At 52.1% G+C, this 20,222-nt stretch overlaps 1 protein-coding gene and 1 pseudogene across 1 annotated transcript; both read right to left on the bottom strand.

Annotated features, from left to right (window-relative positions):
- Positions 1–8,824: 8,824 nt before the first annotated feature.
- Positions 8,825–10,072, bottom strand: LOC141041115 (uncharacterized). The gene is made up of 2 exons (XM_073507226.1): positions 9,857–10,072; positions 8,825–9,454 (listed from the first exon to the last, which is right to left on the bottom strand). The coding sequence occupies exons 1-2, from the start codon at positions 10,070–10,072 to the stop codon at positions 8,825–8,827; spliced, it is 846 nt and encodes a 281-aa protein (XP_073363327.1).
- A 3,070-nt stretch (positions 10,073–13,142) lies between these two features.
- On the bottom strand, positions 13,143–18,240 carry LOC109744075 (probable folate-biopterin transporter 2; annotated as a pseudogene).
- Between the last annotated feature and the right edge of the window lie 1,982 nt (positions 18,241–20,222).

Raw genomic sequence — 20,222 nt, 5'->3', positions numbered from 1 at the left:
CGCCGCTCCCCTGAGGCCCTGTACGGAGTAGCTTCTTCTTCTTCTTGGGGATGGCCTCAGGAGGGTACGGTGCTCCATTGTTGTCTGGGTCTTCGATTGCTGCGGCCTGGAAGGTGCGCTCCAGGGCACATCGCATCTCTTTCTTCGCAAGGGACTGTGATGATCCCACCGCTCCCTGGCATCTTGAGGATGTTGTAGCAGTGGTGGGTCACTGCCATGAACTTTGCCAGTGCTGGGTACCCGAGGATAACATTGTACGGCAGACGGATGTGGGCAACATCGAAGTCGATGAGCTTGGTGCGGTAGTTGTCGCGCTGTCCGAAGGTGACAGGGAGGCGGACTTGCCCTATCGGGGTGGTGGAGCCGTCGGTCACTCATGAGAAGGGCTTGGTGGGCTGAAGCTGATCGTATGGCACTTGGAGGCTGTCGAATGTCTCGACGGACAGGATGTTAAGCCCTGCTCCACCATCGATGAGGGTCTTGGTGACTTGTACGTTGCTGATGACGGGTGAACAAAGCATCGGGAGGGCGCTAGCGGTGGCCGCGCACTTGAGCTGGTCCGCCGAGCTGAAAGTGATGGCGCACTTGGACCACCTGAGCGAGCGTGCAACCTCAAGCCTGGGATGGGCTGCGTTCACCTCGCGAGCGAACTGCTTGAAGATACGCTGAGAGGCTGGGGCCTGAGCTCCGCCCAAGATGCAGGCGATGGCGCGCGGTTCCTGGAAGCCCCCAGCCCCCTCGTCCTGAAGGTGGTCGTCATTCCTTCTTGGTGGTGGCGGCAGCGGAGGAAGACCGGCGTTGCCCTGAGGGCGATCCTCGCGAGGCTGATCCCTCCAGGCGCCCTCACGAGGCTGGTCCTGCCAGCGGTCCTCGCGAGGCCGGTCGCGCCACTCCTGACAAGGGCCGCAATCGTCCCAGTAGCCCCGGTCGTTGCACTCGGGGTGTCGACCGAAGCGTCCATCTCGAATGGCCCTGATCTCTTGACAGTCGTTGGTGTTGTGGCGGTGTACGTTGTGGAAGGCGCAGAACGGCCGGCTGCTCTTGGACAACTCGGGATGGTCCCGGCCGCGCTTCGTATCTGGCTCCGCCGCGAGCACGGCCACTCCGTTGCGCTTCACGTCCTTGGCCTTGGCTTTCTTCTCCTCCCGGGTCGGTAGCTGGGAGCTCGAGGAGGGAGAGGCGCTCCTCCTCAGCTCTTGCACACTTGGTTGCTAGGTTGAACAGCTCCAAAGCCGTGCATAGCTCCTCGTGGATGGCGAGCTCCTCCTTCATCTTGACGTCGCGGACGCCATCAGAAAACACTGAAATGATGGCCTCGTCCGTGACCTTGGGGATCTTGAGGCGAACGTTGTTGAAGCGCCAGATGTACTTTTGTAGGGTCTCTCCTAGCTGCTGCCTGACGCGGCGTAGGTCGCCCACGGCTGGGGGGCGGTCGCGAGTGCCCTGGAAGTTGGCGATGAAGCGGCCGCGCATCTCGTCCTAGGAGGAGATCGAGCCCGGGGGCAGGTTTAGGAGCCACGAGCGAGCGCCATCCTTGAGAGCCATGGGGAACCAGTTCGCCATGACTTTTTCGTCACCGTTGGCCGCCTCGATGCTCAGCTCGTAGAGCTGCAGGAACTTCGCAGGGTCGGGGGTGCCGTCGTAGCGAGGAGGCAGGTCTGGCTTGAACTTGCCCGGCCAGGCGATGCTACGCAGCTCCGGAGTGAAGGCACGACAGCCTGCCGTGGCCACCGGGGCCCTTTGCAGAGGTGGGGCCTGCCCTTGGTGCCCGCGCACCGCCACAATAGGCGGAACGCGGTCTTGTCGTGGTGGCGCTGGGAGCGCGGGAGCATTCTCTTGCGGCCAGGGAACTTCTTGGCAGCTTCCTTCTTCTCGCGCGGGCGCCCGACGCGGTGGGTCACGCCTGGGGGCCGCGCGCCTTGGCGCCAGGGCGCCGTCTTGGTGTGGAGACGGTGGAGGCGCTCCATGAGCCACGTCGCCTGCGGCTGGCGGCGGGCGAGGCAGCGAGGGGGATGGCGCGGGGAAGCCCCCTGCGGCGCTGACGAGCTCGGCGGTGCGGTCCAACCAGTCCTCGTAGAGGTCGTCGACTGGGCGATAGCGCAAGAGCTCTCGTGCCATGAGCAGCGCGGCCTGCGCGTCTGTGGGAGCGCGACGAGCGTGAGACGATGAGCCGGCTGGGGTTAGCGACGAAGTTGTGGTGCGGCCGTCCCGCCGCACCGAGGGGTGCAACGAGGACGCTTACTGCTCATTTCCAGCCGGGCCGGTGGCGGCGTTGGCGGCGGGTGCGGAGAATTACGGGGAGGCCCGCCGATGGGGGCAGTCTGAGTGACACGGGCGGCGAGGGCGGCCCGGTGATCAGCGCGGGCTCGGCGCGCGTCTGACATGGTCGTGGTGGAACGGTGGAACACGGATTGGCGGAAGGAAAGCTTCGGCGTACCCCTACCTGGCGCGCCAAATGTCGGATTTCGGGTTCCGGCAAAACCCTTGAGGTTCGAACACTGGGGTGCGCACGAAGATCTCTCCCTCCCCCTAGCTCGCTCTCGCAACGATCGTCAGGCCTAACGCGTCGAACCCAAAGAGTAAGGAGACACAAGAGTTATACTGGTTCGGGCCACCGATGTGGTGTAATACCCTACTCCAGTGTGGTATGGTGGATTGCCTCTTGGGCTGAGGGTGAACAGTTACAAGGGAAGAACAGCCTCCTGAGGAGAGGTGTTCTTGTGCTTGGTGGACTTGTGTGAGGCTATAGATGGAATGGCTCCGATCCAAGATGAGCTGCCTCCTATGGTGGTGGCTAGTCCTATTTATAGAGGCCCTGGTCCTCTTCCCAAATATTGAGTGGGAAGGGATCCCACAACGGCCAAATTCGAAGGGAGAGAACTAGTACAAGTTATCCTGACTAAAGGTGGTCTTCGCCTGCCAAAGGCTCTGGTGGTGACGCCGTCTTGGGCTCCTCTGTGACCTCCGTCCTGCCGTCCTGCTGGTCTCGGTCTCGTTGCACCGATATGGAAACCTTTGCCTGATGCCTCGGGACTCCTCGCCTGCGCTTGCCTCTTTAGCACCAAAGAGGAAACGAGGACACTGCGCACGCTGGCGCCCGCCTGGTCATGGTCATCATGGCTTGCGTCATGGGAACCTCGCGAGGTGTCCCTTGCCTTGATCTCTCCGCCCCTCGCGAGCCAGCCTGGTGAGGCCGCCCCTGAGGAGGTCTTGCGTCGTCCGCCTCGCGAGGCTTGGCCCCTCGCGAGGGTCTTGAGTGTTTGCTGGTGAAGATGGGCCATATGGGGCCGCATGCAGGCAAGTCTGAGGACCCCCGTTCCCAGAACGCCGACAATATAAAATTTCTGTATAGCATAAATGGATACTTGAATAAGAATTTTTCAATAAAAGACGTCAGTGAAGCTACTTACATATTAGGCACCAAGATCTATAGAGATAGATCAAGATGCTAGATAAGATTTTCAATGAGTACATATCTTGACAAGATTTTGAAGGAGTTCAAAATGGATTAGTCAAAGAAGGAGTTCTAGCCTGTATTGTAAGGTGTGAAGTTTGAGTAAGACTCAAAACCTGACCACAGCAGAAGATAGAGAGAGAATGAAAGTCATTCCCTATGCCTCAGCCATAGGTTCTATAAAGTATGCCATGCTATGTACCAGACCTATTGTGTACCTTGCCATGAGTTTGGCAAGGGGGTACAATAGTGATCCTGGAGTAGATCACTTGACAGCGATCAAAATTATACTTAGAGGACTAAGAAAATATTTCTCGGTTATGGAGGTGATAATGAGTTTGTTGTAAAGAGTTACGTCGATGCAAGCTTTGACACCGATTCATATGACTATGAGTCTCAATTTGGATACATATTGAAAGTGGGAGCAATTAGCTAAAGTAGCTCCATGCATAGCATTGTAGACATAGAAATTTGCAAAATACATACAGATCTGAATGTGATAGACCCGTTGACCAAACCTCTCTCACAAGCAAAACATGATCACACCTTAGTACTCTTTGGGTGTTAATTACATGGCGATGTGAAATAGATTATTGACTCTAGTAAATTCTTTGGGTGTTGGTCACATAGCGATGTGAACTATGGGTTTTAATCACATGGCGATGTGAATTAGATTATTGACTCTAGTACAAGTGGGATACTGATGGAAATATGCCCTAGAGGCAACAATAAAATAGTTATTATTATATTTCCTTAATCATGATAAAGGATTATTATTCATGCTAGAATTATATTGATTGGAAACTTAAATACATGTGTGAATACATAAACAAATACCATGTCCCTAGTAAGCCTCTACTAGACTAGCTCGTTGATCAAAGATGGTTAAGGTTTCCTAACCATAGACATGTGTTATCATTTGATAACGGGATCACATCATTAGGAGAATGATGTGATGGACAAGACCCATCCGTTAGCTTAGCATAATGATCGTCAGTTTATTGCTATTGCTTTCTCCATGTCAAATACATATTCCTTCGACTATGAGATTATGCAACTCCCGGATACCGGAGGAATACCTTGTGTGCTATCAAACATCACAATGTAACTGGGTGATCATAAAAATGCTCTAAAGGTATCTCTGAAGGTGTTTGTTGAGTTGGCATAGATCGAGATTAGGATTTGTCACTCCGAGTATCGGAGAGGTATCCCTGGGCCCTCTCGATAATACACATCATAAGCTTGCAAGAAAATGACTAAGGAGTTAGTGACAAGGTGATGTATTATGGAACGAGTAAAGAGACTTGCCGGTAACGAGATTGAACTAGGTATGAAGATACCGATGATCGAATCTCGGCCAAGTAACATACCGATGGACAAAGGGAATTACGTATGTTGTCATAACGGTTCGACCAATAAAGATCTTCGTAGAATATGTAGGAGCCAATATGGGAATCTAGGTTCTGCTATTGGTTATTGACCGAAGAGGTGTCTCGGTCATGTCTACATAGTTCTCGAACCCGTAGGGTCCGCACGCTTAATGTTCGTTGACGATATAGTGTTATATGAGTTATATGTTTTGGTGACAGAATATTGTTCGGAGTCCCGAATGAGATCACAGACATGACGAGGAGTCTTGAAATGGTCGAGAGGTAAAGATTGATATATAGGACGACGGTATTTGGACACCAAAAGTGTTTCGGGACGTACCGGGAAGGAATCGGGTCACCGGATGGGGTTCCGGGCACCCCCCGGGAAGTTATGGGTCTTATGGGGCAAAGGAGGTGACAGACCAGCCCACGAGGGGGCTGGTGCGCCCCTCCCTTGTTTGGCCAGCCCTAGGGAAGAATAAGGGGGAGGGCTAGCCCCTCCTACCTTTCCCTCTCATGGGAGAAAGGAAGGGGGGGGGGCGCTACCCTCCCCTGCCTTTCCCCGCACTCCAAATAAGGAAAGGACGAGGCGCGGCTTGGGAGGGACCCCAAGTAGGATTCCTCCTACTTGGGCGCCTCCTTTGGCTGCTCCTCCCTCTCTCCCACGTATATATATGTGCGAGGGGGGCGCCTAGCACACAACAGACAATTGCCTAGCCGTGTGTGGCGCCCCCTCCACCCTTTACACCCCCGGTCATATTTTCGTAGTGCTTAGGCGAAGCCCTGCGGAGATCATTTCACCATCACTGTCACCACGCCGTCGTGCTGCCGGAACTCATCTACTACCTTGCTGTCTTGCTGGATCAAGAAGGCGGAGGACGTCACCGAGCTGAATGTGTGCAGAACACGGAGGTGCCATGCGTTCGGTACTAGATCGGTTGGAGCGCGAAGAAAGTTCAACTACATCAACCACGTTGTGAAACGCTTCCGCTTACGGTCTATGAGGGTACGTAGACGCACTCTCCCCTCTCGTTGCTATGCATCTCCAAGGATAGATCATTGCGTGTGCGTAGAATTTTTTTCCATGCAACGATTCCCAACATGAAGTTCAGTAGTAACTTGATCCGAAGTTTTACGATCATCATCATTAGCTTCCTCTTCGGTTGGTCTAGGCATCATGGGAACTGATTTCTATGATGTGCTACATTCCAATTCGAGAGAAGGCACAATTACCTCATCAAGTTCTACTTTCCTCCCACTCACTTCTTTCGAGAGAAACTTCTTCTCTAGAAAGGACCCATTCTTGGCAACAAAGATCTTGCCCTCGGATCTGTGTTAGAAGGTATACCCAATGGTCTGTTTAGGGTATCATATGAAGACACACTTCTCCGCTTTGGGTTCGAGCTTATTAGGCTGAAGCCTTTTGACCTAAGCGTCGCATCCCCAAACCTTAAGAAACGACAGCTTAGGTTTCTTGCCAAACCATAGCTCATACGGTGTCGTCTCAACGGATTTAGACGGTGCCCTATTTAAATTGAATGCGTCTGTCTCTAATGCATAACCCCAAAACGATAGTGGCAAATCGTAAGAGACATCATAGAACGCACCATATCTAATAGAGTACGATTACGACGTTCGGACACACCATTACGCTGTGGTGTCCCAGGTGGCGTGAGCTGTGAAACAATTCCACATTGTCTTAAATGCATACCAAACTCGTAACTCATATATTCACCTCCACGATCAGGTCGTAGAAACTTTATTTTCTTGTTACGATGATTCTCCACTTCACTCTGAAATTCCTTGAACTTTTCAATGTTTCAGACTTGTGTTTTATAAAATACATATACCCATATCTACTCAAATCATCTGTGAAAGTAAGAAAATAACGATATCCACCGCGTGCTTCAATACTCAATGGACCGCATAAATCGGTATGTATTATTTCCAGTAAGTCACTAGCTCACTCCAGTGTTCCGGAGAATGGAGTTTTAGTCATCTTGCCCATAAGGCATGGTTCACATGTCTCAAATGATTCATAATCAAGAGATTCCAAAAGTCCATTAGTATGGAGTTTCTTTATGCGCTTTATACCAATATGACCTAAGCGGTAGTGCCACAAAATATGTGGTATTACCTTTATTAACTTTGCATCTTTTGACAATAATATTATGAATATGTGTATCACTATGATCGAGATTTAATAAGAATAAACCATTCACAAGGGGTGCATGACCATAAAAGATATTACTTATATAAATAGAACAACCATTATTCTTTGACTTAAATGAATAACCGTCTCGCAATAAACAAGAACCGGATATAATATTCATGCTCAATGTAGGCACCAAATAACAATTATTTAGGTTTAAAACTAATCCTGAAGGTTGATGTATAGGTAGCATGCCGACGGCGATCACATCAACCTTGGAAACATTTCCGACGCGCATCGTCACCTTGTCCTTAGACAATCTTCGTTTATTCCGCAACTCCTGTTTTGAGTTACAAATATTAGCAACCGAACCAGTATCAAATACCCAGACGCTACTACGAGCACTAGTAAGGTACACATCAATAACATGTATATGAGTATATCACATATACCTTTGTTGACGTTGCCAGCCTTCTTATCTGCCAAGTACTTGGGGCAGTTCTGTTTCCAGTGACCATTCCCCTTGCAGTAGAAACACTCAGTCTCAGGTTTAGGTCCAGCCTTGGGTTTCTTCACGGGAGCGGCAACACTTTGTCCTGATTCAAATTTCAGTTATTCAATGAACTTGGAATGGAACTTATGTGTCAAGAGAGTGCAAAGTCAATTGTTCCACATATAACATACGCTAGATCTGTACTTCGTTTTTTCACTATCAACTTACCATCCAAAAACGAGTTAAACAAAAGACAGTTTTCACCACCAAATTCTTTTTTTCTCTCGAATACGCTACGGTTAGCGTATCATTGCATTGATAGAAAGGGAAGAAACGTACAGGTTAGGCATCAGGGGCACGTACACTACAAGGCGTGCCCGAGATGCACAATGAGCTTGGAGTGGGTTGCTCAGCCCAGATATTAGTCTATGTTACAGGGATGATACTACTCAGTCCTTTGGCTCCTGCGTAGGTCCAGGAGCGGGCGTCATCCTGGATCGCAGCCAGGAGGGAGGCGGGGGAGGGTATGATCTTGTCGAAGATGATCGCATTGCGGTGGCGCCAGACGGACCAAACCGTCAGGGCGGCAATGGTGGAGAGCCCTCGACGCTTTTCCTGGATCACTGTAGTAAGGGCTGCGCTGAGCCAGTCTAGGAAGCCAAGGGAGCCATCAGGTATGGTGATATCGGGGCAACACCAAGAGAGGATGCCATGCCAATCATGTGGGAGAATACACACTCCACCAGGAGATGGTGTAAGGTCTCGGCATGCTGAGAACACAACACACATGCAGGCTCATGCGGGAGGCCACGCCGCTCCAGTCGGTCGGCCGTCCAACACCGGTTGACGGAGGCGAGGTAGATGAAGAACTTGACTGAGAGGGGGGCACCCGATTTCCACACGAGGCGCCAGTGCTCGGACATTGTAGATCCGGTGAATAGGGCATTATAGCAGGAAGAGGCGGAGTAAACCCCGTTTTCAGTCCACTTCCATAGAATGGTATCGGGTTCCTGGGATAGAGTGATAGCCTGCAGCCGACACCAAAGGTCAAAATACTCAAGCGCAGCCGCCGGGCCAAGGTGGCCATGGATGTCACCGATCCACGCTCGATCCTGAAGGGCAGCAACGACTGTACGTGATTGGCGGGGCCGGCTTGGGACAAGAGCAATAACTCTCAGGGCGAAGTCACTGATAGAGCAGCCCTGGAGCCATTTGTCAGTCCAAAAGCGACAAGATGTGTGATTGCCAATGGACCAGGTCGTCGAGGCATGGAAGAACTGGAGAGCCTCGGGTTCAGAGGGCGGCTGGAGATGTGACCATGGGCGAGAGTCATTAGAAGCACGAAGCCAAAGCCATCAGACGCGAAGGGAGATGCCGGTGCGGTGGAGATCACGAATTCCGAGCCCGCCAAGCTCGATAGGATGGCAAACTATTGCCCAGCTAACAAGACAAGATCCAGCACGGGCATCTCTGCGGCCGTGCCATAGGAAGTCGCGGATGATCCGGTTCGCCTTCTTGAGGATGGGTGGGGATAGCAACATGGCCAGAAGGATGTGCATGGGCATAGCCATAAGAACTTGCCAGACCAAGGCGAGGCGTTCCCCTCGCGAGAGAAGCGCGGCCTTCCAGGTTGCCAACTTGCGGAGTAGCTTGTCGATGAGGGGAAGCAGGTGAGAGGCAGGCACCTTGCGGAGGGAGAGGGGGAGGCCTAGGTATTGGATGGGGAAGGCCACTACCGGACAGGTCAGAGAAGAGCCAACCGCGTCAGAGACCTCGGGGGTGCACTGGATTGGCGCCGCCGAGCACTTGGCGACATTGGTGCGTAGCCCTGACACAGCCCCAAAGTAGTCGAGGAGCCCGCTAACGACGGCGAGCTCGGAGGGATCGGGGTGGCAGAAAATGACCACGTCATCTGCAAAGAGGGAGATGCTGGAAGCAGCCAGGCGGTCGGTGAGTCGCCGGATGATGCCCTTGGTCACCGCAAACTGTAGGAGCGAGTTCAGCGCACCAATGACTAGGGTGAAGAGCATTGGTGAAACAGGGTCACCCTACCGAAGGCCTTGATGATGAGCAATGGGAGGGCCCGGAGTGCCATTGATCATCACCCGAGTAGATGCCGTGGATATGAGTATGGATACCCACTCGCGCTATCTAGGTACGAACCCTATATGCTTGAGGATCTGAAGGAGAAACGGCCAAGATACTGAGTCAAAGGCGCGGGCTATATCCAGCTTGAGCAGAACGCGAGGTAGTCAGAGCCGGTGAAGTTGCCATGTCGTTTGTTGGACAAGAATGAAGTTGTCGTGTACGCTCCTGCCCACAATGAAGGCACTTTGATTGGAGGAGACCAACTCGCCGAGTCTAGGCGCCAACCGCAAGGAGAGAACCTTGGCGAAGAGTTTAGCGACGATGTGAATGAGGCTGATGGGGCGGTAATCGAACAAGGTGGCGGCGTCCGGCCTCTTGGGGATTAGAGTGACCAGGGCCTCGTTGAGCCTCTGGAAAGCTTGCCCGTTGAGAGCGTATAACTTGTCGAAGCACAGCACAGAGGTCGTTCTTGATGACGTCCCAGCATGATCGAAGGAAATCGGCGGTGAACCCATCCGGGCCTGGTGCCTTGCCGGAAGGGAGCTTTTTGATAGCATCCCAAATCTCGTCTGAGGTGAATGGAACTTCAAGCTCAGAAAGGTCAAAGGATCGGTGCTCAATGGCCTGGAGATCCATCGTGATAGCGCGCCCATCTTGGGACCCAAGGATGGTGGTGAAGTGATTGAACGCAGCACGGGCAAGGTCGGCCTCTCGAGAAACTCGCTGGCCACTGACGGTGAGGTCAATGATCTTGTTCTTCTGCGCCCGGTGAGAAGCATGAATCTTAGAGAAGGCCGAGGAGGCCTCGCCCTCCTTGAGCCACCGAAGACGGAGGCGCCGGCGTGTAATGGAGTGCTGGAGGGACGTGAGGCCTAGATACTTTTGTTTAAGCTCTCGTCAGAGCCACGCTTCGGCAGTGGAAAGGGGTCTCATGTCTTGGGCAGCGTCAAATCACGCAATGAGCTCGCGGGCGACGCCGAGTTGGGTGCTGATGCTGTTGGTAACTCACGCGCTCCACCGCTGGAGACCCTTGGCTGTGGCTTTCAGGCGCGCAAAGAAGCGCCGAAAGGCGTCCGGATCAGGAGCCACAGAATTCCAGGCCTTCGCCACCGTATGTTGAAAACCATCAAGACTCGGCCAGTACTTTTGGAAGTGGAAACGTCGGCCTCCAGGAGAGTGGGCGGCGCAATCGATGAGCAATGGACAGTGATCAGAAGCCACAGAAGAAAGGCATCGCAAGAGGCACTCAGGGTGTGACGTCTCCTAGGAGGGGGTGCAGAGGACGCGGTCGTTCCGAACAAGGGTGGGGTTCGCTTGCTCGTTGGACCAAGTATAGCACCGGCCATGCATGTAAATGTCGTAAAGGCCATGATCGGAGATGAAGCGGCGAAAACGGTTCATCGTGTGACGAGAAACGCGATCATTATTCTTGTCGGCCAACGAGGTGATCATGTTAAAATCGCCTCCTAGAAGCCAGGGGCCCGAGACGCTGGATCGGAGGTCTTGGAGCTCATTTAGGAAAGCAAGCTTTGCGTCATCGCCCTGAGGGCCGTAGACGCCGGTGAGCCACCAGTGAGGTCCGCCCGTGGTGGGGCTCACAACCGCGGAGACATGATGATCGCCAATCATGGGATTAGATAGGGAGATCTGGCAGCTTTGCCATGCGAGGATGATGCCTCCCCGGGTGTCGATTGCCGGGAGGAAGAAGAACCCATCGAAGGTGCTACCAAGAGTCTCGGATACCAGAGCTGGCGTAACCGACGAGAGTTTGGTTTCTTGCAAGCACACCACCAAATTCTAGCTCGTGCCTGTGATACACACTTACACATGAGGCACTGGGAGTGGGGTGTCTACAATATGCAGAGCACCACGTGCACTAAGATACTAGCACTTCAAACCCACAAAGAACAGTCTTCTCAAAATGCAAACATCTCAACCATAACCTTGGTGGAAGTCACAGGTTTCATTCTCCTCCCCCCTTGACCTCCTCCCCCCGTGCGGCGGCGCCGCGCCGCACCGGGGCCTCTCCGCCGGGCCTCCCTCTCCTCCCCACCGGGCCTCCCTCTCCTCCCGCCGCCGCCGCCGAGGGCATCGCAGGCTAAGCCTGCGGGCCGCAGCGGCGGCGGCGGCAATCTTCCTCGGCCGGTGATCGGATCTGGGTGGCGGCGACCCACTCCGGCCGATCCAAGGGCGATGGCGCAGGCCGGTGGCGACCAGGGTTGTCGTGCTGGTGGCGGCGACGAAGAGATCACGTCGGCGGCTAGGGTGTCCGATTTGGATCCCATTCGGATCTTGATGGTGGTTCCTCGAGCCGTCGTGCGCATCCTTTGTTCCGGCGCGGCAAGCGGCCTCTGGACTAGGCATGCGACACGAGGACGTCAGGGGCTCTGGCCCTCGGCGTGGAGGTGGTGGCCATCTTCTTCGCCGGAGGTGGTTGGCTAGATGGTTGTGGATTCTCGCATCCAGTCTCGGCGTACAGTGGGGAGACGGGGCTGCCGGTGAAAACCATGCTATGACTCGGGTCATGGCGGGCGATGGCGGCGCTTTTCGCGTCGTTATCTTGTTGAAGACATCGCCTCTGCAGCTTCTGTCGACTTGCTTGCGCTGCTCTGGGTGAAAACCTTGATCCGGAGTTTCCGGATCAGACGATGGCGGTGCTTTTGGGGCGCCGTTTTCCCTCATGGGGGCATCATTTTTTTGAGCAGCGGCTGGATGCAGGACCAGAGGACGGATTCTTTGGTGGAGCGGTGCGGCATCTCACTCATTGATGGCGGCGGGTCTCGGTGGCATGGCGCTGTGGTGACTCTGCGTCCGATGCGCGGAGATGGACTCGCGCAGGAGGGTGACGCGGTCTGGCGTCGTGGTGGCATCGACGGCAGCTAGACCGGGCAAGGTAGATGCAGCAGTACAGCTCTGAAGATGGATTGGTGGCAGGTGGCTGCGGCGGCCTCAGACCCGGCAGGCGTCCTGGTTGAGGAGTGCGCCGGACTGGTAGGTGACCCATACCCTGCAGGCGTCCTGGATGGGACCTCAGGTCTTAGATGTTAGGTTTGGCTGCGAGGTCTGTTTGGTACTAGGCCCAGACTATCAGCATCCCTTCATCACTTGGATAGGAGTAGCGACACTTTTGTTGCCTAGACGATGGCTTCAGTCTTACTGTTGTATGACTTTGTAAGGTTTTGTGTGAATAATTAATAAAGTGGTTGCATGCATCGTCCAGATGCAGAGGCCGGGGGTCCTCCTCCATTTCTAAAAAAAAGGAAAAGACTATGCTAACCAGGGACGATTCTCTGATACAGAAGGAAATGAAATCACTGCTTCAACTCAACTGAGAACAGGAAATGAGAACTGCTCAATACAATGGCTGAGTGGACTGATATTTGTATTATTCTATCTTGTTTTACATTAAGAAAAGAAAGAAGAAAACGTATGCTTCACTTGCTACTCAGCTGCTTTTACCTATGCAAAATACAGATAAACATGCGGTAAGAAATTGTGTGCGTTCCTAGCAACAGCTGCCGAAGCGTATAATCAGAAGGTCGTGCGTAAATGGATCATGAATCAACCCTCTTATGAATGAGATGATCACCCAACTGTTCTGTTCTTGTTCATCAGTGGGATCAGCTCTACATCATCAGTCACTTTGATTCTCTCATCTTGAACATCCTCAATGCAAGGATGACAACTTGAATCATCTGTAACAAGGACGGAAAACTGGGCACTGCCCGATCCATCCTTGACAGCTTCTGTAGACTCGTCATCGTGGAGCATCTCCGCAGGAAGGAGCGTCGAGTTCTGGTCGCTTTGAGGAACAAGAAACAGTAGCGTCAGCGGAAGCAGCCTTGAGACGTTTCTGATCAACACAACTGCCCAAAGGTTACTGAACTCCGATCGAGTCACATTCAGCGTGTGCAGCAGTAGGCCACCCCACCACGCAGACATAAGCGCCCCCACATTTTGTATAGACATGAGCAGCGCATAGAAGGTTCCTTCGATGCCCGGAGGACAAAGCTTGGAGCAAAGTACTAGAACCGGCATCCACAGAAACGCCGCAGTCGATCACCGCGAAAACGTAGTCCGGCATGCCGACCTTCGTGTTTAGTCGGGTCACCAGCGCTAGATCAAGCATCCCTGTCAGGCTTGACAGCACCTGACCCCATAAAAGCATGCTGCGGAAATCATAGTCCTTTAGAGCACTTTGGTATAGGACAACCCCGAGTAGTGAACCCACTGCACCGACCGCATAGATCACACCGATAAATTCCTGTCACAATGCAAATGTTCCGTAAGTTTCTTCGGCAACAAATGAGTATCATAAATGTCAATGTAACCTATAGCACACCATGCAAATTTGTACTATATATCACACGATAAAGGGTTAAGATCTGACTGAGACTGCTATTTTGGAACATTTGAGCAGACTGGCAGGCCATCTTCAGAAGCTTATTAGTCGGATTTGAATGTAGATTGCTTTAGCTATATTAAGACAGTACACAAAACCATGTTCATCTACTTATGGTTATGGAAGCTACATATATACATAAATAAATTATGTTGCATCAAAGTGGCATGCATCTAGCTGTCTTCCAGCCAGAGAGTTCTGGCCAGATAACCAGATTGGCTTCTAACTGAAATACCAGCTCCCTATGCAGATTTAACCATTAACGGCATGTATATTTTTTCAGACTCCTAGTCTGTGATGATGATATCTAGGCATGTGCACACCTCAGAAAACCCTGGTCCAGTTAGTTGATCTGTGTACCAGTAGAACATTCCTCCTTGGATGTTCAGGCTTAGATTGAGGGAAACAAATATGTACAAACACGGCCGCCAGACTTCAGGGCACTTGAGTGTTGTCCCCATTGACTGAATTGCTTTGTAGAACTTCTTATGAACCTGATTCAGCAAAGGCTTTAAATGGCATCAGTGTGCAAAGACTGCATTCAGTAATTCAACCCGACAAAAAAAAGGGGAGTGTGCCGTCTGACCTGCTTGTAATCGAAGTCTGTCACTCTGCTCTCCTTCAGGAGAATCCCAGCTGAGAACACCAGTGCCGAGGGGATGCTCAACAAGCCAATAGCCACCTTCAAACAGCAAGCACAAGGCATATCATTCGCCCAGAACATCGAATTCACATGTCGCGGCATGTGAGGGAAAGAATTGATAGCTTAACAGGAGACTCAACGGACCTGGGCGCCCATGGAGTGGACAAGAAGGCCGCTCATGGAGAACCCGATCAATGACCCAAATGAGGAGCAAAACCCACACAGGCTTTGCATGTCGGCGGCGAGTGACGGGTGTGTTATGCTGTTCTGCGCAACCAGGGCGTCCAGCGTCACGTCGGCTATCGCCGCGCCTGCGCTCTGCGCCGTCAAGGCTAGGACCGCCGGTATGAGCCCCAGATTGCTTTGCACGGAAACCATAAGCATAGATGTTGCGCCAATCACGCCTGCATTAACCTCAGAGCACAGAGCATCAGGATACCAACCGTGAAATGATGTTCAGTGTGGTGGAATCAAGAAGAAGTCCCCAAATATTTTCACCAGCGAGAAGGAAGTAGGGGCGGCGGCGGTACCCGGCGACGGGCACGACGTCGGCGAGCAGGCCCCAGATGGGCTTGACGACCCACGGCGAGTCCACGATGCCCTGGTAGAGCTGCGCCGCGGACGGCTGCAGGCGCAGCACGTCCTTGCTGTAGTACGAGGCGGCGACCACCCCGATGGCGCTGCCCACGCCCTGGCAGGCCCCGTAGACGGCGAAGACGGCGAGCATGTTGGTGTTAACCATTGTTGTTTACTAGTTCATCTAGTTTATTTCTGTTTGGGTCTGTTTAGTCTAAGTCTAGTACAGCAATGCATGGCATCATGGTAAAGTGGACTGATGGATCGGTAATGGTGCGAGCTGGTCATCGGTCAAGTGAAGCCAGGAGTTGTGAGTACATGCATAAGTACTAGGTAGATTTGATCGGTACATGCATGCAGCCGAGAGCGAGATGGATCTATACGTTGCCGTGCCAAGAGACTAGCTCAAAGTGAGCTGAGTTAGTTGAGGCAAAGATGTTGAGTTGATCCATCAGAGTGACTGGATGTGCATGCACTTGTTTAGTGGAGTACGTGTGTGTGGAGCGTGAGTTTAGGATCAGGCCGGTGTGTAACTTGGCCTCTGCGTTTGCTTCTTTTTTAAATACCCTGTAATCACTTTGGTTAATCAAGAGAAAGAGAGTCAGAAAAGGCACAAGTTGTGCGGTGCCAAAACTCCTGTGTGCTCTTCTTCTATCTTGTGTGCGTGAGTTCATCTCCTACCCTGGGCAGAGACAACACTTGGTATTCAGAGCCATGGTGACTGAAGGTTCGCGCACTCCGTCGCCGGGTCGCCGCCGTGTCTCGGCCTCGCCGGTGGTGCGCCGAGGCCGGAGCCCGACACGGCGTGGCTGCCGTGAGGTGGTGGTGCAGCAGGAGGTCGTCCACTAGGCCAGCAGCACCGTCGTCTACCCGCCGCTGACGGCGACGAACTACTTCGAGTGGTCGCTGATCATGAAGGTGAACATGGAGGCCCAACGCGTGTGGGACGCCATCGAGGGAGGCGGGAGCTTCAGCCAGGACAGGGCGGCGCTTGCGGCAATTCTGCGAGCCGTGCCGGAGGAGATGCACTCCACGCTTGCCGTGAAGGCGACGGCAAAGGAGGCATGGGATGCCATCAAGATCATGCGGGTCGGCGATGCCCGCGTCCGTGAGGCCAAGGCGCAGACTCTCCTCAAGGAGTTTGATGCCGTCCGCATGAGGAGCGGCGAGACCCTCGATGAGCTCGCCATGCGCATGAACGGGATCGCCAACAAGCTGCGCACGCTCGGCGAGAACCTCGACGAGGTGAAGGTCGTGAAGAAGCTTCTCCGCATCGTGCCGTCCAAGTATACCCAGGTAGCTATTGCCATTGAGCAGCTTCTTGATCTTAAAACCATGTCCATGGAAGAGCTTGTGGGAAGGCTCAAAACGGCGGAGGACCGGAGCGACTTGGACGAGGGCGCCAACAACTACGACCAGGGTGGTGGGAGTCGCCTGCTCCTCACGGAGGAGGAGTGGCTTGCTCGCTACCGCAGCCGCGCCGGCAAGAAGAAGAGAAACTTCGACATACGGAAGGTCCGCTGCTACACTTGCCAAGAGTATGGGCATTACTCGAGGGACTGCACCGAGCCGAAGAAGGAGCGGGCGCTTCTCGCCGACGCGACCGCCGACAACAACCTGGGGCTGTACTGAAGGTCTCCATGGAGTTCTCACTAAAGCACAACAAGGTTAAGGGGGTGATTGTTGGTGTTAACCATTGTTGTTTAGTAGTTCATCTAGTTTATTTCTGTTTGGGTCTGTTTAGTCTAAGTCTAGTACAGCGATGCATGGCATCATGGTAAAGTGGACTGATGGATCGGCAATGGTGCGAGCTGGTCATCGGTCAAGTGAAGCCAGGAGTTGTGAGTACATGCATAAGTACTAGGTAGATTTGATCGGTACATGCATACAGCCGAGAGCGAGATGGATCTATACGTTGCCGTGCCAAGAGACTAGCTCAAAGTGAGCTGAGTTAGTTGAGGCAAAGACGTTGAGTTGATCCATCAGAGTGGCTGGATGTGCATGCACTTGTTTAGTGGAGTACGTGTGTGTGTGGAGCGTGAGTTTATGATCAGGCCGGTGTGTGACTTGGCCTGTGCGTTTGCTTCTTTTTTAAATACCCCGTAATCACTTTGGTTAATCAAGAGAAAGAGAGTCAGAAAAGGCACAAGTTGTGCGGTGCCAAAACTCCTGTGTGCTCTTCTTCTATCTTGTGTGCGTGAGTTCATCTCCTACCCTGGGCAGAGATAACAAAGCACAAAGCTCCAGTGCAGCTCGCGGGAGAGCCGCCGCAGCCAACGGAAGGGGGAGGCGACGCCGCATTCGGCGCTGCCGTTGCGGCCAGCTTCTTGTAGTGGCCCGCCCTCCTTGGCGTCGGGATCCATCATAGATAGCAGCCCGCGAGGAACAATTTCTTCTGAGGCTTCTTGGGGATCTGCAGCGAAGCCACCGGAAACCGCGCAGCAGGAATGCGAGCTGCGACGACAGGGCGATTGTCTGACGAGCACAAGATGCGTCGTATATTTTCTTGATGAGCTGACTGGCTAGCAGTACTGCAGTGGCTGAGCACGAGGTGAAGTTTTCGATGAGTTTACCTGAGGTCGGTCGGCGTCGGTGTTTCGTTTGACTTCGACTCGTAGAGAATCTCCGAATCATGGTGGTTCGGTTATCAGTCGTCAAAAATTATGGAGGGACATGATCAATGCCCACAATAGATTGATGAGGTACTATTTTGTGAAGGATCTCATATATCACGAGTCCTACTTTCGGCATTGTTTTAGGATGAGCATCGAGTTGTTCAAACACATTGCGGAGAAACTGACGAGTCATGATCGGTTTTTTCAGTAAAGGAGGAATGCCGCCGGAAAACTCGGACATATCACCTTTCAAATGGTGACAGCCGCTTTGAGTATGTTAGCATACGGTATTCCGACGGACCTAGTTGATGATCATTTGTCCATGGGTGAGAGTCAAGCCATCATGTGTGTCAAGCACTTCGCAGTTGGAAATGTACAAGCGTTTGATCCGGAATATTTGAGAGCTCCCAATGCTGAAGACACCGCAAGGCTTTTGAAGATAAACAAAGCTCGCCGGTTCCCAGGTATGCTTGGCTCAATAGATTACCTGCATTGGAGTTGGAAGAACTGTCCTTACTAATAGAAAACAAGGCTTTGGTCCAGGCCTGGCCAACCCATTAGTCCCGGTTCAGTCACGAACCGGGACCCATGGGGGCATAGGTCCCGGTTCGTGAGTCCAAGGGGCCGGCCGCGCCTCGTGGGGCATTGGTCCCGGTTCGTCTGGCCCCTTTGGTCCCGGTTCCAGACACGAACCGGGACCAATGGGCCTCGCTCCTGGCCCACAACAATTGGTCCCGGTTCGTGGCTGGAACCGGGACCAAAGGGCCTTTAGTCCCGGTTCCAGCCACGAATGGGACCAATGAGATGCCTATATATACCCCCTCGCCAGCGAGCAGAGCACTTCACTGCTTTGTTTTTCTGGCCGGCGAGGGGAGAGCTTTGTGGTGCTCTAGCTCACCTCCTATGCACATGAGGTGTTCGACGAAATGCCCGAGCCACACTTAAGCTTTCTCCTCTCAAAGCTCCTTGTCCAAACTCCATTTTCCTCGAGATTTGTCTAGGTTTGGCGGTCTGTCCTGTCCCGTCCCCGTCCTCACCGCCGTCGATCGCCCGTGCCGATCTCGTCACCGGCACCACCGTGGTGAACCTCTTGATCTTATCTTCTTTCTAAAAGAAAAAAAGTTCTTATGTGTATGATTTAGATAGATACTTGTGTAATTTTCTTACTTTTATTATTGTTTGTTATTATATAGTGCGATGGTTTTGGTATCCGCCTCCGTCGGCCCTCGTACTGTCTATGATTCGGATGTGGTATATATTATCTTTTATAACTATTTGGTTCATTTATTGTTTATGAAAATTATGCCGACCAACGTGACATAGATTTTTTTATCTAGGAGGTATGTGAACCGGAAATTCCAACTGACCCTATTGTCGAGAGGTCAAATTTAGTTGAAAAACAAAACAATTACTTGAAGAAAAAATTAAAAAAAATTGAGGAGAAGAAGATGATATTGGAGTTGCATGTTGCGGATGTCGTCGATGATCACAAGATCAAGATGGTTGCAATGCGCTTGAAGATTAGAAAGATTAGAAAATATGACACTCATACTGAGGCCTGGTATCATTATGCCGTTGGATCAATTGTTACCTTGGTTGCGATTATGATCGCATTTGTTGTTGCATTGAAATGTTTTACATAGTTTCAATGTATGGTTTAATTAGATGCTCTGGAGAGCTATATGTTGTTCAATGAGAACTATGTATGTACTTTGGTTTTAATGTGATAATGAACTTCTATTAATTTGGTCACTTATCTATTCATGATGTTCTGTAATAGTTTTTGACACACTTAATTATATATAATGCACGCAGATGAACCGACAATGGATGTACGGTGACAGACGCACCTCCGAGTACATTGAGGGCCTGCATAATTTTCTCGCTGTGGCTGAGGCAAACAAGTAGAATGGTTTTATGTGTTGTCCATGCCCTAGCTGTGGGAATACGAGGTCTTACTCTGACATGAAAACCCTTCACACCCACCTGCTTTATAAGGGTTTCATGCCACACTATAATGTTTGGACAAAGTATGGAGAAATAGAGGTTATGATGGAAGACAGCGAAGAAGAAGAGGATGATGACAACTATGTGCCCCTTGAATACGGTGATGCTGCAACAGGGGAAGCTGAAGATCAAGAGGAACCAGACGATGTGCCCGATGATGATCTCCGCCGGGTCATTGTTGATGCAAAGAGACAGTGCGAAAGTGAAAAGGAGAAGCTGAAGTTCGATCGCATGTTAGAGGATCACAAAAAATGGTTGTACCCCAATTGCGAAGATGGCAACACAAAGCTCGGTAACGTACTGAAATTGCTGCAGTGAAGACAGAGAATGGCGTGCCTGCCAAAGGATTTGAGAAGCTACTGAAAATATTGAAGAAGCTTCTTCCAAAGGATAACGAATTGCCTGATAGTACGTACGCAACA

This window comes from Aegilops tauschii, chromosome 2 (assembly GCF_002575655.3).
Source record: "Aegilops tauschii subsp. strangulata cultivar AL8/78 chromosome 2, Aet v6.0, whole genome shotgun sequence".
NCBI lineage: Eukaryota > Viridiplantae > Streptophyta > Magnoliopsida > Poales > Poaceae > Aegilops > Aegilops tauschii.
This window is presented reverse-complemented; position numbering and strand designations above follow the sequence as displayed.

Coding starts and splice junctions, on each gene's coding strand:
- LOC141041115 (XM_073507226.1), bottom strand. CDS start 10,072: ATGGGTTCACCGCCGATTTCCTTCGATCATGCTGGGACGTCATCAAGA. Junction 9,455..9,856: donor TCGCTAAACTCTTCGCCAAG/GTTCTCTCCTTG, acceptor TCGCTCCTACAG/TTTGCGGTGACCAAGGGCAT.